The following is a 14,180-nucleotide window of genomic DNA, read 5'->3' as shown; positions in this document are numbered from 1 at the left end:
TAACTCTGTAAGCGCATATCAAATTTCTGATTCATTAAGTCTCCTGCACCTGGAATATTCAATCGCAGAATAAATGTGACTTAATCACCCATGATTAATTAATCATATGCCATCGTATTTCTAAGAAATGTGTGGAACGTATTTATGTGGAAATGACATTCAACGTAGTTATACGAACGTGTAGTAGGCTAGTCTACGTTCACTGCACGAATACTTAACCTGCAATCAAAAAAAAAAAAAAAAAACTTAAGAAGCCTCATTCTTGTATACGAGACTCGGATGTTTCAAAATTACAATTTACAATAGCTGCTACAGTAAAATAATAATAATAATAATAAGTTTCAATGACTTTTCGGTTATATAGATGGATTCCACGAGTCTAACATCCGTATTTAAAAATATACATTTGACGATACTATATTTAAGACAACGTTAAATTAATAGCTGCTAACTGTAATGTCTGAAAACTGAAAGCAGCCCCGGATGCGGTTAGTTGTTCACTATCTAATTGAATTGCTATGGTTATTCTTATGGACAACTCACTTCATCAATGTGCAGACGCTAAAAAACTGCTATGGCAGAGTTGTGTCGTAAAATCCGTTCTCAGATCCAGTGAATATACACAAGTCAGGTTCATTGTTGTACAGGCAACTGCACATTTACCACCTCTACACGTAAACGTCATATTGGAATACGGGAACCTGAAAACCAAACAGCACGCTACTGGAACGACGAAATTAATTGAGACGACGCATCGTTTTACAGGGGGTCTGCGATAGCTTTTCGGCGGTATATAGTCCACAAAATCTACTCGTTTTGAAAATCGTGACGTAGCCTATGTATATAGTAAGAAAGGCTATACTTTTTTTGTTGCAACTTTGACCAGAGTCAGGTTCTTTCGCAGGTTGGTTTGTTACATGGCGTAGCCTATAGTTATTTCACCGCATTCAACTGCAGTTCCCTGATTCAAAAAGTGATCGCTATACTGGACGCAACACCTGTAATCCACGACTGGCGCAACCTACTAGCAAAAATCCTTCCTCGTGAAAACAATCATCTCCAGATATCTGGCGAACATAATATTTAATTTCAAACTGGATTATCGCTATGACATCAACAGTCGGTTATGTATCTCAGTTTAACATAACCAGCGCGTACGCAAGCACTAAAATATGTGAATGGTATATCTGGACGTCTATGTAAAAGGCAATAAAACATAATAATTTCCGTTCTGAAGTAGCAACTTTTAACAAAACATCACCAACAGATCGCCGGCTTTTAATGTGTACATTTTAACGCTTGCTCTGCATGTGGATTGATTTTTTTTTTTTCTTCAGCATTTTCCCAGCAGATGGATTTTTGCCATTGCAGTTCAGCAGAGGGTGTCAGATCTTCCAGCTAGCAGCAAGCTGGAACGAACAGAGCCTCTTGGTAGCGCTCTGTAATTAAAAAGAAAAAAAAAATACAAAAAAGAGAACGGAGAAAACGGATGAAGAAAGGAAAAGATGCAAGGATTGCGGATTTTTTTTCATATTGCATAGTGATCAACGGTAAATTTTGGTCCGGGCGTGCTTTCAGCACCAGAGGAGAAAGAACAGCACCCACTGAAAACGTCGCCACGGCAAGAACAGCGCGGATTTGTTAAATTTGCAAGGTCAGTCATTATCGAACTGAGACTAAAATGTGCTGGGCAATGTCGCGTTTTATTGTTTTCTATTCTTTTCCAAAGCGTAATGGGGTTCCCAACAAAGGGAGTCGTTCTGTGTGATGCATTTTGGGAGCATTTTCAACTGGCAGAACATGTCTGGACATAGCTGGCAAGATGAGAACCAATGTAACTAATGACTGTCGTCTTGTTTTAGACGAATGAATTATTCATTTTTAACATCCCTGAAAAAAAGAAACACATTCGTTAATTGCATTCATGTCTTGAAATCGGGGATGAATTGTTCGTATTGAAAATGCTGCTTTGGATTGTGTTGCTGAAGGCGGCTCTCTGTGTTGCTACTGGAAATGTTACAAGAGACATTTGTAAAGAACAGATCTGCTCCTGCAATGAAATAGAAGGCGATTTGCACATTGACTGTGAAAAAAGAAGCTTTTCTAATCTCCGTCATTTAACTGGTCCAAGCTCTCAATTTTACCACTTACTACTGCACGGAAATTCCTTGTCCAGACTGTTCCCCAATGAGTTTGCGAACTTTTACAATGCCGTTAGCTTACATTTGGAAAACAACGGTTTGCACGACATTGTTCCGGGAGCTTTCCTCGGATTGCAGCTTGTTAAACGTCTGCATATAAACAACAATAAAATACGGTCTTTCAAAAAGAGTACGTTTTTGGGATTGGACGACTTGGAGTACCTACAGGCTGACTTTAATCTTCTGAGAGATATTGACCCATCTGTGTTCAGGGACTTGAATAAACTTGAAGTTTTGATTTTAAACGATAACCTCATCAGCGCCCTTCCGAACAATGTGTTTCAACACGTTCCAATAACCCACCTCGACCTCCGTGGGAACAGAATTAAAACATTGCCTTATGAAGGGATTCTCGAGCAAATACCGGGGATAGTGGAGGTCTTATTGGACGATAACCCATGGGACTGTAATTGTGACCTCGTTTCCCTAAAGGAATGGCTTGAGAATATCCCACAGAATGCTTTGATCGGGAGGGTCATTTGCGAGGCCCCGACGCGACTGCAGGGGAACGATTTGAACGAGACATCAGAAATGGATCTGTGTCCTTCAAAGAACGGGGTTGACTCCAGTTTGGATGCGCCTCCCACCCAGGACCAGACCTCCGATCTTGGACCCGTTCCAACGACTTCTAAAGTAAATCGAGTGTTGGAGTCTCCAACACCAGAATCTGGACACAAGGGACGTTCCAAATCACGTGAAAACTGGCAACTGAAAACCACTGTAAACGGGAAAGGCGAGCAACCGTATAATGCCTCGTGTCCGTTACCCTGCAGTTGCGAACTGCTCGAGTCCAGTCAAGGTTTGAGGATTAACTGTGAGGGTAAGAAAATAGACAACCTATACAGTCTGAAACCCAAACCCATTAATGTGCACGAACTAAATCTGAGAGACAACAACATCCACACTATAAAAAAGAACCACTTTATCGGGCATCAAAATCTCAACCTTCTCGATTTGGGGGGCAACAATATCAAATTGATAGAAAATTGCACTTTTCAAAACCTCAGCCAGTTAAGATGGCTGTACATTGATAAGAACTACCTGGATACTCTCACAATGGAAATGTTTGTTGGACTGCAAAACTTGGAATATCTCAGTTTGGAATATAACGACATACAGCTCGTGATGGCTGGCACTTTCAACCCAATGCCTAATCTGAGGGTTCTGTTCCTCAACAATAATTTATTAAAATCTTTGCCGGTGGATGTTTTTCTTGGAGTCTCCTTATCACGAATCAGCCTGCATAACAATTACTTCACCTTTCTGCCGGTGACCGGCGTTTTAGATCAACTGATGTCTATTATTCAGATAGATTTGCATGGTAATCCGTGGGATTGCACATGCAACATTGTACCTTTCAAACAATGGACAGAGAAACTAGGATCTGATGTTATCGTGAGTGATCTCAAATGCGAGTCTCCTGAGGAGTTCTGGAAAAAGGATTTCCGTTTCCTCGCCAATGATCTTATGTGTCCCCAGCTCTACGACAAAATCTCTCCAACATCCACGTCTAAAAACAGTACTTTCACCGCGGACACGGGGACTCGCTCGAACTCGTATCTGGAGCCAAGCAGAGTATCCATCTCTGTTTTGGTCCCGGGGTTGCTGCTAGTTTTTGTCACATCTGCTTTCACGGTGGTTGGTATGCTTGTGTTTATCTTGCGGAATCGTAAGAGATCAAAGAGAAGAGACGGCAACTCATCGGCGTCAGAGATAAATTCATTACAAACAGTATGCGACTCATCGTACTGGCACAGTGGACAGTACCACACAGACGGTGCCCACAGAGAGTATGACTGTGGTACCCACGCACTCTCTGATCAGTAACCTATTCAGAAGAATGAAATAAAAATAAAGAAAGAAAAAAAAAACTGAATACGAAACGGAGAATTAGAACCCTACCGTGTACTGTCCCATTGACAATTGAAGACACATGTTAAACGCTTCTTATTCGCTTTGTCGGATGTAGCCTATTTTTGTTCGCCTCAGTTGACTGTTGTGTCAGTGAGTGTGTGCTACTGAATCAACTGAAATATATGTATATATAGTTATAGACCTTCTCCAGTACAGATATTTGCCGCAATCAGACGTAACATCTGAGAAAGAAGACTGGATTGGAAAATCTGCACGAGCGCATGAATGTAATGTATATAAATGACTACCATACCTGCATGATTCGCATGGTCTCAACACATCACTGGGATCCATATCATATTTACAAAGAAGCATATTCGACCCCTTCTTTAATGTTATAAATATAAATATATATATATAAAATTATACATGAATATATTCAAAGTGCCATTTCTCTATTTTTTGCGAAAACGCAGTAAGGGTTTGTATTTGTTTTAAGCTATTAAAAAAAGACAAAAGACAAAAAAAAAAGGGGGGGGGGTGGGGGCGAGGGGGTCAGAGAACCGTATATGCATGTGTTTTTTATTTTATTTTATTATTATTTTATTGTTAATGGATTACAGGATTAATTATAATTGGTGCAGATTTAACATTTCTGACCAGACCTTATTCGTAATGTTTTCTCTTTGCAGTGTGGCAATTGTAAACATTCAAAGATTCAGATGCGGATAAGCATGACCAATTAACGTCGCTCTCGTGCTTTTGCTGCAGAAGTCATGTTGTAAAATGGTTCGTGATATTGTGTTCATAGGTATATCTGGCTTACCAAAATATCTGAGGGTTTTATAATGCCTTTTTTTTCCAAAATTAAACTGTTTTAAACTGAGGGAAATATAATAATTGTTTCGGTATTGCATAGGTTAACCATTTGATCAATGTGCAAAGTGAAGACTGACTACAATGCCTTTTCAGAGACATTCACCCACAAATTGAATTTTATTCACATTAATTACTGTGAGCTTTTGTAAAGCCGTCTAACTCATTCAAGGCAGAGTGAGAAAATGAACAATTCAGCGCTGCGACTTCATTAAGATAAAACAAGGGACATTTGTCGATTTGGAAGGAACAAGAAATGTCACGCAATCCGACTCTTCATTGCTTGTACGGTGCAGCATAAATGTGGTAAACGCAAGCTCACGAGGTCGCTGTTGTATTTCCACTCGTTAAAATAAAGACTTGAGTTTTGCAAGTAGGGTTTCTGTTCATGGATCTGCATATTGCGCGAATCACGTTATTTAAAATCAAGTATGCGTGGTCACGGATAACGGTGTTGTAGAACTGGCGACAGATGAAAGCACCACCGCAGTATAAATGAGTACATTTGCAGGAAATACTGGACATACATTTTATAACATGACTGTAACGAAACCCAAGTGAATTGTAAATATGTACCATGAGCTGTGATTTCAGAAACTATAAAATATATAAAGCTACAGTGTAATAATTTGAAAATTATTGGTGATATGTACTGTAGACCTTCATTCTGAATGCGCTAGTGAAGGACTGCAAGTCCTACAGTACGGTGGAGTCCATATGGCATGGTACACAACTGCACAAGATGTAGAATACGGCCTTTACTGTTCTTTGTGTTCACTCATGCTATTCAGTAATTCAATTTTGTTTGCACTATATATATATATATATATATATATATATATATATACACATACATACAACAATAACATTACTACTAATGCATTATATTATTAGAGTAGCTTACATGTAGTTATAAATAAGTGTTTTAGAAATATATTGCTGAAACCTAGAGTAAATCAGTACTGCATCTTCAGAGCAGTGTGACATGGTGGCATTTAGTCTTTAGCCATCTTTAATCTGGTGTGATCCGGCAACTTGCAGAAGGATTGGCCAGGAACCATTTATATTGCACAACTATTTATTTATTTATTTATTTGTTTGTTTATTATCACTACACCCATTGTATACACATCCAATGCCATTTCTTAGGGAGTGTGTGGTTAGCTTGTGATCTATTGGACGAGGTGGAAATTATTTCTACTGCAATGCCCCACCCCTACCCTCTTGGCTCTCCCAGCTGTAGTATTGTGCTTGACCTTCATAACTATTATTTCAGAAGCCATGTAACATGGCATGACAGATGCACAGACATTTATAACCTGGATGAATCACTATCTGTCATGTCATTGAGATATTGTAGCACATCTCATTTTTGATTTGTTACACTTTCAGTGTCACTTGTTCCATGTCTCCATATTACATGTCAGTCTTTTGACTGCATATTGCCATATTTTATTAAAACACACAGACACACACACACAACCTCAATGCATATATATATATATATATATATATATATATGGGGAAAATACACTTAAAAAAAATTGATTTGGCTCTGTACTCCAAAATCTTGTTTTGGAATCAGTTCACATGTGGTTAAAGTGCACATGCTCAGCTTTTATTTAAAGGGTATTTTAAGGGTATTTTATCTTAATACAATTTGGGTTCACCATGTAGTGAAACCATATCACACCATGCAGAAATGGCAGGACGTTTTTTATAATAGTCATCAGCTGTACAGGGCTTACCAGGCTTTGTGATTTCTGAACTAACCAGTCCCTCCTTTCTTCTTAAAGATGTTCCAAACAGTTGCTTTTGGTTAGCCCAAAGTTTGGCCTATGGCCTGACGGTTTTTTCCCCTTATTTTTTCCCCCTTGTTCCCCCTTTATTTCATAATGGCTTGCTTGACTTTCATTGGAACACACCAGGCCAATCAGAAACACCTGTGACACCATTTGTCCCAAACATCATGATGCCCTGAACTGGGGGGACTATTTATTGAAAGCGCAGTCATTTCTACATGGTGAAACCAAATGTATGAAAATCTGTATAAATATACAGGTGAAAAAATGACTGGATAAACCTGAATAAATGAGGGGAGAAACATAATGAAGGCAGATACTTCTATACAGGCAGATACTTCTATACAGGTGTACTGCATGATGCAATGACACAATTAACATCCTACCATGCTTTGTGGCATGTATGAAAGTGCTGAGCAGGCCCAGATGATCTCAATTTTGGATCAAGATAAAAAAGGATCTAAGTGACTCTGAAAGATGCTTCAGTGCTGGGGTACGGATGGCAGGAGCTTCACTAACAAAGACTGCTCAACTGGCTAGTGTTTCATTAGGAACAGTGACTAAAGTGGCATCTGCATTTAGATCTATGGGAAGGACAGTAGTAAATATGGTCTGATGTTGTGGTCAAAAGCACACATCCGATGACCGTGAAGCTTGTGCATTGGTAAGATTTAAGGGAAACAGAAGAGAAACACTTCCTCAGGTGACTGAGAATGTCTGTGCAGGATGTTATCAGACTGTGTCAGTAAGAACAGTCCATTAACAACTACACAGAGAGGGATATTATAGTTGGGTTGCAGTGCATAAACCCCTCATTACAAAGACAAATGCACATTTGAGAGTTATTTGGTGGAAACTGTAATATAGGCACTGTTCTACAGAGATGTCTAAAAAAGTGATATGGTCAGATGAGTCATCCTTCACAATACAAAAAGTGGGGGAGTGTATGTGTGGCATATGCCAAGAGAGCAGTACAGGCCTGAATGCTAGACCCCAACAGTAAGGGGGCTCAGTGGCTCTGTTATGCTGTGGGGGCATTTTCCTGGCAAGGCTTGGGTCCACGGTCACTGCAAATCAGTACTGAGTGATCACCTTTATCCCATGACGAACCATTTCTATCCTGATGGGAGTGGTCTCTTCCAGGATGACAATGCCCCCATCCACAGGGCACGAGGTGTCACTGAACAGTTTGAGTATGAAAATGATGTGAAACATAGGCAATGACCTTTGCAGTCACCAGATCTCAACCCAATTGAACACCAATGGGAGATTTTGGATCAACGTGTTAGACAGCGCTCTCTACCACCAACATCAAAACGCCAAATGAGGGAATATCATTTTAAAAAATGGTGTTCCATCCCTCCAGTAGAGTTCCAGAGACTTGTAGAATCTATGTCAAGGTGCATTGAAGCTGTTCTCGCGGCTCGGGGTGCCCCAGCATCTTACTAAGCCACTTTGTGTTGTTTTTTGTTATTTTTTATTTGTCACCGTCTGTATATAAGTTTCTAGAATAATTGGCATTGCACTGTGAAGCTAAAATTATGGGAAGTCTTTTTTTTTTCTTCTGATTCCCGTGTTTACAAACTTGACTGACCACTGACAATCTGGAGAATGTGAGTTGTATTAAAAAAAAAAAAAAAAAAAAGCTTAACTGAAATGAAAAATGCTTCTTTTACTTTAAACTTTTACTGTAAAGGAGATGCATTTTTTTTCTTTTTGAAAGTTTTGTAATCCTCCAACCCTTCTTAGGCATAACAATTGAATGGAGCCTTTAAATGCATGTCATGTTTCATAATGTTGAAACTGAATACAGCTGGCAAAATTTATGATGCGTCATTCTCCAGCTATTAATCTTTTTTCAAATTGATTTACATTGTAGTGTGTTAATTCTCCCCTCTCTTTGCCATTGAAAACCATAATGTGGATCTTTCATAAAGCTAATGAGGAACCATCAGGAGACTATTCTTTCCCGCCGTGAATTTGGAAATCATAGACCTGCATTTTCAATTAAAAGCAATTCAATAAAATTTAATTTGCATAGTGCTTTTTACAGATAACTGTCACAAAGACGCTTTACAGAGTAGTAAGGCAAGAAACAGAGAAAAAAGAGCAAACGAGGAAAACACCGGGCCCAAACCACCAAATAGCAAGTACGTAAGGTGAAAAACTCCCAGTGGGGAGAAAACTCTCAAACGGTGGGGAGAACAACTCCCCAATTGGAATAAATAAATAAACATACTTTAGATGTAAAGTAGCAGTAGAATGGAATGTAGCAGAAATGCTACAAGGGATCTATCACAGCAAATAAAATGGGAAAAGAATTGAATGTGTTCACTTACAAATAACCGGATGAAGTACGACTTAATGCATACATACGTATGTGTAAAGTTTTATAAGTGGGCCACATACACTGCATTCTGTTAAAATGAAAACGGTCTTAACAAAATGTTTGCTATGATTGCACTATTTCATCATGGTGAAAAAGTTAATTGGAATTCAGTCACATCAATAGCAATTTATTTATTTGTGTATTTATTTGATGGAAATATGTAGCCATGTGGGAGTTTTAGTTGCATTCCACAATTATGTTCTTTTCTGGAAGAATTTTATACTTCAATAGAGATGTATGTATTTGTCTTGGAGCTTTGCTTCTAAGGACGATGGACCAATTTATATTGATTTGTTATCCTTGTAGAGTGAACAATCAGCCTGCTTTCACTGTGGCCACAGTGAAAAGGTTCTGCTGAACTTGGACCTTGCTTGTGCAATGAACCAACTGTGCTGTCTGAGTTTATCAGAATTAATATCTCTGTCATAAACAAAGCCAATGCCTGCAAGTGACAGAATTAAAAAAATATGGGTGTGTACATGCAATGTCTTTAGAAACGTCAATTCTCGTAAGCATGAACATGAATGCACGCACATACACACGCACACTCACACACAGCTACACAAGGTTTGTGCTCCACATGGATGCTCCAGTGTTGAATGGCTGATAAGGATGTAAGCGTGCACGCAGAAAGTTGCATATTTGATTCCCAAGTGGGGCACAGTTATCATAATTTAACAGAAGTCTCAATTGTTCAGTATGCATGCATAATGCAGATGAGCAACCTGGGCAAGCCTGCTAGGATAACAACACTCGTTTAGCAAATAAATAAATTTGCTTTGGGAGCTCACAGGGTTAGCACTAATCTCATATGAACTGTATACAACTGTATACAACTGCACAAGGCACAGCTACAGACCCCAGCACCTTCTGTCAGTATCAGAAACCTTACTCATGATTCCTGTCTTCGTGGTGGAGCTGTTAAAGCGTCTGGTATTGGAATTCCCATCACCTGAAGAGAGAAACTCTTCATGAACACCTGCTGGGGTCATTTTGAAAGCTTTAACTATTCAGCAACTGTTCTGTACAAATAGACAAAAATTAAATGCAAATGCAATCATGAGAATGGGGTATAACAGCTGGTCTTGTCTTACAGTTGAGGGGTCTCTATTTTCCGTTTTTTGTCCATTACAGATAGGAAATAATTCATTCAATGGATGAAACATTCCTTGCTGAAAAAGGAAAAAGAAAAAATAATTACCAGTCAAAGGATTGATCAGGACAATCATACTGTTGTTTGATTGAACTAGCACAAATGGCTCTGCATGGCAAATGCGGCATACAGTTCTACCCAATTTGTTCTGCACAAAGTTGGCAGTTAATACATTAGGGCTGTAATGAAATGACCCAACATTTCTCCTCTGGAGTTTCCAGTCTCTTCCTATAAGCATGCCAATTGATCACCGTGGGACACTGTGCCACCAGTTTGTTTATTGTGCTTTAATCCCTTCGCCTCTTTTGAACAGGGATTCTTGATTTAATGTGTTTCATCATATTTGTTTTACAGAAACTTATGCCTGCCACTCATGTACTGCTACAGCAGTGGAAAACAGGATGTGCTTGTATTTGAGTATGTGGTTGTGCAGTAACATTACACTTGTGGAGTCAAGACAAGGGCTCTACAGCTTTCACTTTTGTTTGAGACATGGGTTATTGGATTGGTGCCCTATTCATTCCTATTACCGCTGATTGGGTGCATGGTCCCTTCCATTCATGAACCACTTTGTTTCAGCACTGTGAGAATTAAAGTCTCAGCTGACCTTCTTGTGGAAGTAGAGGTTAATAAATATACTGGCACCCTGCTACTACTGGTACTACTACTACTACTACATTCTACATCATTTAACATGAGCAAAAAAAAAAAAAAAAAAAAACAGCTACTCCTACAATTAAATAACAGCTTGGATCATATTGGTTACATGTTAGACTGGTTCCAGAGCTCACAGCTGCATTCTGATACAGTACAACAGTAAAGTGTGAAAACCTGGACCTACAGTGGGCCCTGCTCTACACACACAATGGATCATTTGAAACTGAGTTGGGTGCTGAAGACTGACTGAGCTGCTCCTGGCAGGAGCCTGATGTGGGGGTGGGATGGGGGACCTACCTCCATTGCTGCCACCGTGCTTTAATTGCTAATAAAGCAGGTCAGAGTTTTGACTTACACTGAGCCAAGGTTAATTTTCCAGCTGATGGAATTCCAGAGGAAGTCAGCAGTCTTTCATGTGCTGTGGGAAAATGGCAGAATACAAGGTGTGCTCTGAATGAAAAAAGCTATTGTATCACACATTTTCAGACTTGAAAAAAAAAAAAAATTCTGTCTAATGATGTTATTCAAAATGTGTGTGTGTGTGTGTGTTTTCAGCTTTCAGCTAAGCCCAGTAATTCCTGGGGCTGGTAACGATGGTGGTAGTGGTCAGAGAGCGGCATTCTCCTGATATTTATGAGATGTTCTTTTCTTTGCTACTTCGTATTTTTTTCCCCTCTTTTTTTCCAGGCCTGTCTATATATCTCATGTCACATAGGCCATTTGGGCACTTTCTTTCAGAATGAATACCTTGTCCAAGGATGTGCCCAGCTCCACTAGGCAGACAGTGAATCAGACTAGAACAAACTCCACAGAATCAACCAGAACATGGTTACACTTCTCTTCCTCTTTTTCTCCCCCTTGTTCCACCAATTGATTTTTATTTTCCACTTGAGAATTGAAGGAACAGCTTGAGGAGGGTGGTTCTTGATGTCCCAATGGACCCATGAATTGTTTGAGCAGGATGAGCACACCCCCAGCCCGCTGCACTGGTAGCGGATGGAGGCTACAGCAAAGACCCGGCAGCATTAAGTGAACACCCATCATGCTGCTTTTTTTGCCTCGCTGTTTTGCATGGCTGTGACAAATATATTCATGACTGGTTCCTCTTAAGTTCAGGACCTGGTTAGTGTCCATTTCCTTTCATGTGGAAAAGGAACATCACATTCTTGATTTTTTTTTTTCAGTACTTCCTTTCTCTCATGGTTAAGAAAAAAAGAACGCACTGGTGAGTTCTGAAATGACAAAATACCTGGTATACCACAGAACACCACTGTAGTGGATGAAGAAAGAATACTTTCAACTGTGAAAAACCCCTGTCTGTCAAACAGATTAAGAACACTCTACAGAATGTAGGCATAGATGTCAAAGGCTACCATAAAGAGAAGACTAACCAGTATAACCTCAGAGGGTTCACTGCAAGATTCAAACCATTAGTAACCCTCAAGAACAGAATGGCCAAAATATAATTTTCTAAAAAAGTACATTAAAAAAACTAGTTTTGGAACAAAGTCTTATGGAGGGATGAGATGAGTATTAACTTGTATTAAAGTGATTAAAAGTAAAAAGTGTGGAGAAAGAAAGGAACTGCTCAGGATCGCAAGCATATATAATCATGAATTGTGAAACATGGTGGAGGTATTGTTATGGCCTGGGCATGTATGGCTGCCACCGGAACTGGCTCACTTGTCTTTATTGATGATGTGAGCATAGACAGTAGCAGCAGGAAGAATTCTGAAATGTTCAAAATCACCGTTTCCAGTAAGATCCAACCAAATGCCTCAAAATGCAGTGGACGGCGCTTCACCTTGGAGCAGGCCAATGACCCCCAGAATATCCACTGTCTCCCTGAAATGTAGGGGGGGGCATGTATAAGTGCTGTAATTTCAACATAGTGAAGCCATATATTTATATAAATACCCTTAAATAAAAGCAGGATGTGCAGAATGAGAATGTGCACTTTAATCACGTGAATTGTTTAATTTAAAATTGGAAATTGTGGAGTACACAGCGAAATCAAGAAAAGATTTATTTGTCCCAAACATTACGAGGCTAATATATATATATCCATCTTATTTATGCCAAGAGATTTCACAATCTCCTTAGGTGCCATGACATGCCTTTAAATTTGCTTTCACTCCTTGAGAATTCTCTTGTTGTCTTTACAATTTTAGACTGTTTTGGTCTTCCCGTTGTGCTGAATCAAAGGCTGGCTAACGGATGTCATCTTATGTCTTGAGATTTCTTATTTCTTTTGTTGCTTTTTTTAGGACCGGATAGGAGTGTCACTGTCTCTCGTATTGATGTTTCCCATTGATCGCACATTGAAATTCTGCATTTGGAGTGCCCTGAACAGTGACTGATCCATGAATTTGATGGCCAATGTTGAAAATTCCTATATAATTCAGCTGTCATGGAATGGCTTGCACAAGGATTTAGTCCTGTTGGACTTTGATGAAGAAGCCTGCTCATGTCAGATGTTTTTTTCCTTCCATAAGCTCTGGTTTCATTGTGATAGTTTGTAGTAGCACGCTCAGATCAGACCAAGAAGGATAACAACACAAGTCTGTGGAATGTTGAAAACTGTTACACTCCAGCTTTTGATCAAAAAAAAAAAAGTGGAATGTTAAACATATATGTATAATTTATTTTTAAATGATTTAAAAAGTGGGTGTGCAGTTGGGTTCTGTTTTCCACAATTTTTGATTTATAATCTCATAATTCACACATGTTGAAAGGGAAGATTCCCAGTGTTTAGGACATAGTACGCGTGTATTTAAAATATTTTGCTTTCACCATGTTGAAATTACAGCACTTTTTATACATAGGCTATTTGTATATAAAACAAGGTCAATGCATATTTTCACTGCACCATAATGTTTCTTATGTAAATGAAACATTTAGCAGTATGTTTGGGATCATTGCGTTGCTGTTGGATGAAGTACCGCCCAATGTTTTGGAGGCATTTGCTTGAACTTGATAGACAAGACGTTTCTGTATACTTCAGAATCCATTCTTCTGCTGCTTTTAGTAATTACATGATCAATCAAGACAAGTTAGCCAGTAAACAAGGTAGCCATACATGCACAAACCATAGCACCCCCACCATGTTTCACAGGATGCAGACAGTAGTCACTGGACATATCCATGCCCGCCTCCTGAAGAGCGTTTCTGATCTGTTGGATGTTGCAAACGATCGATGTAAATAAGCCTAAGGTTTGTCCTATTTATGACGGTTTTATTTTTCTCTC

General features: G+C 39.2%; 1 protein-coding gene across 1 annotated transcript; it reads left to right on the top strand.

The window, feature by feature from the left end:
• The first annotated feature begins 558 nt into the window (after positions 1–558).
• On the top strand, positions 559–4,463 carry LOC135241093 (SLIT and NTRK-like protein 1). The gene has a single exon (XM_064311228.1). The coding sequence runs from the start codon at positions 1,962–1,964 to the stop codon at positions 4,026–4,028; it is 2,067 nt and encodes a 688-aa protein (XP_064167298.1). The 5' UTR covers positions 559–1,961; the 3' UTR covers positions 4,029–4,463.
• The last annotated feature ends 9,717 nt before the right edge of the window (positions 4,464–14,180 follow it).

The sequence above is a fragment of the Anguilla rostrata genome, chromosome 15, assembly GCF_018555375.3.
Source record: "Anguilla rostrata isolate EN2019 chromosome 15, ASM1855537v3, whole genome shotgun sequence".
In the NCBI taxonomy this organism is placed as follows: domain Eukaryota; kingdom Metazoa; phylum Chordata; class Actinopteri; order Anguilliformes; family Anguillidae; genus Anguilla; species Anguilla rostrata.
Note: the sequence above shows the minus strand (reverse complement) of the source record. Positions and strands in the feature narration are given on the sequence as shown.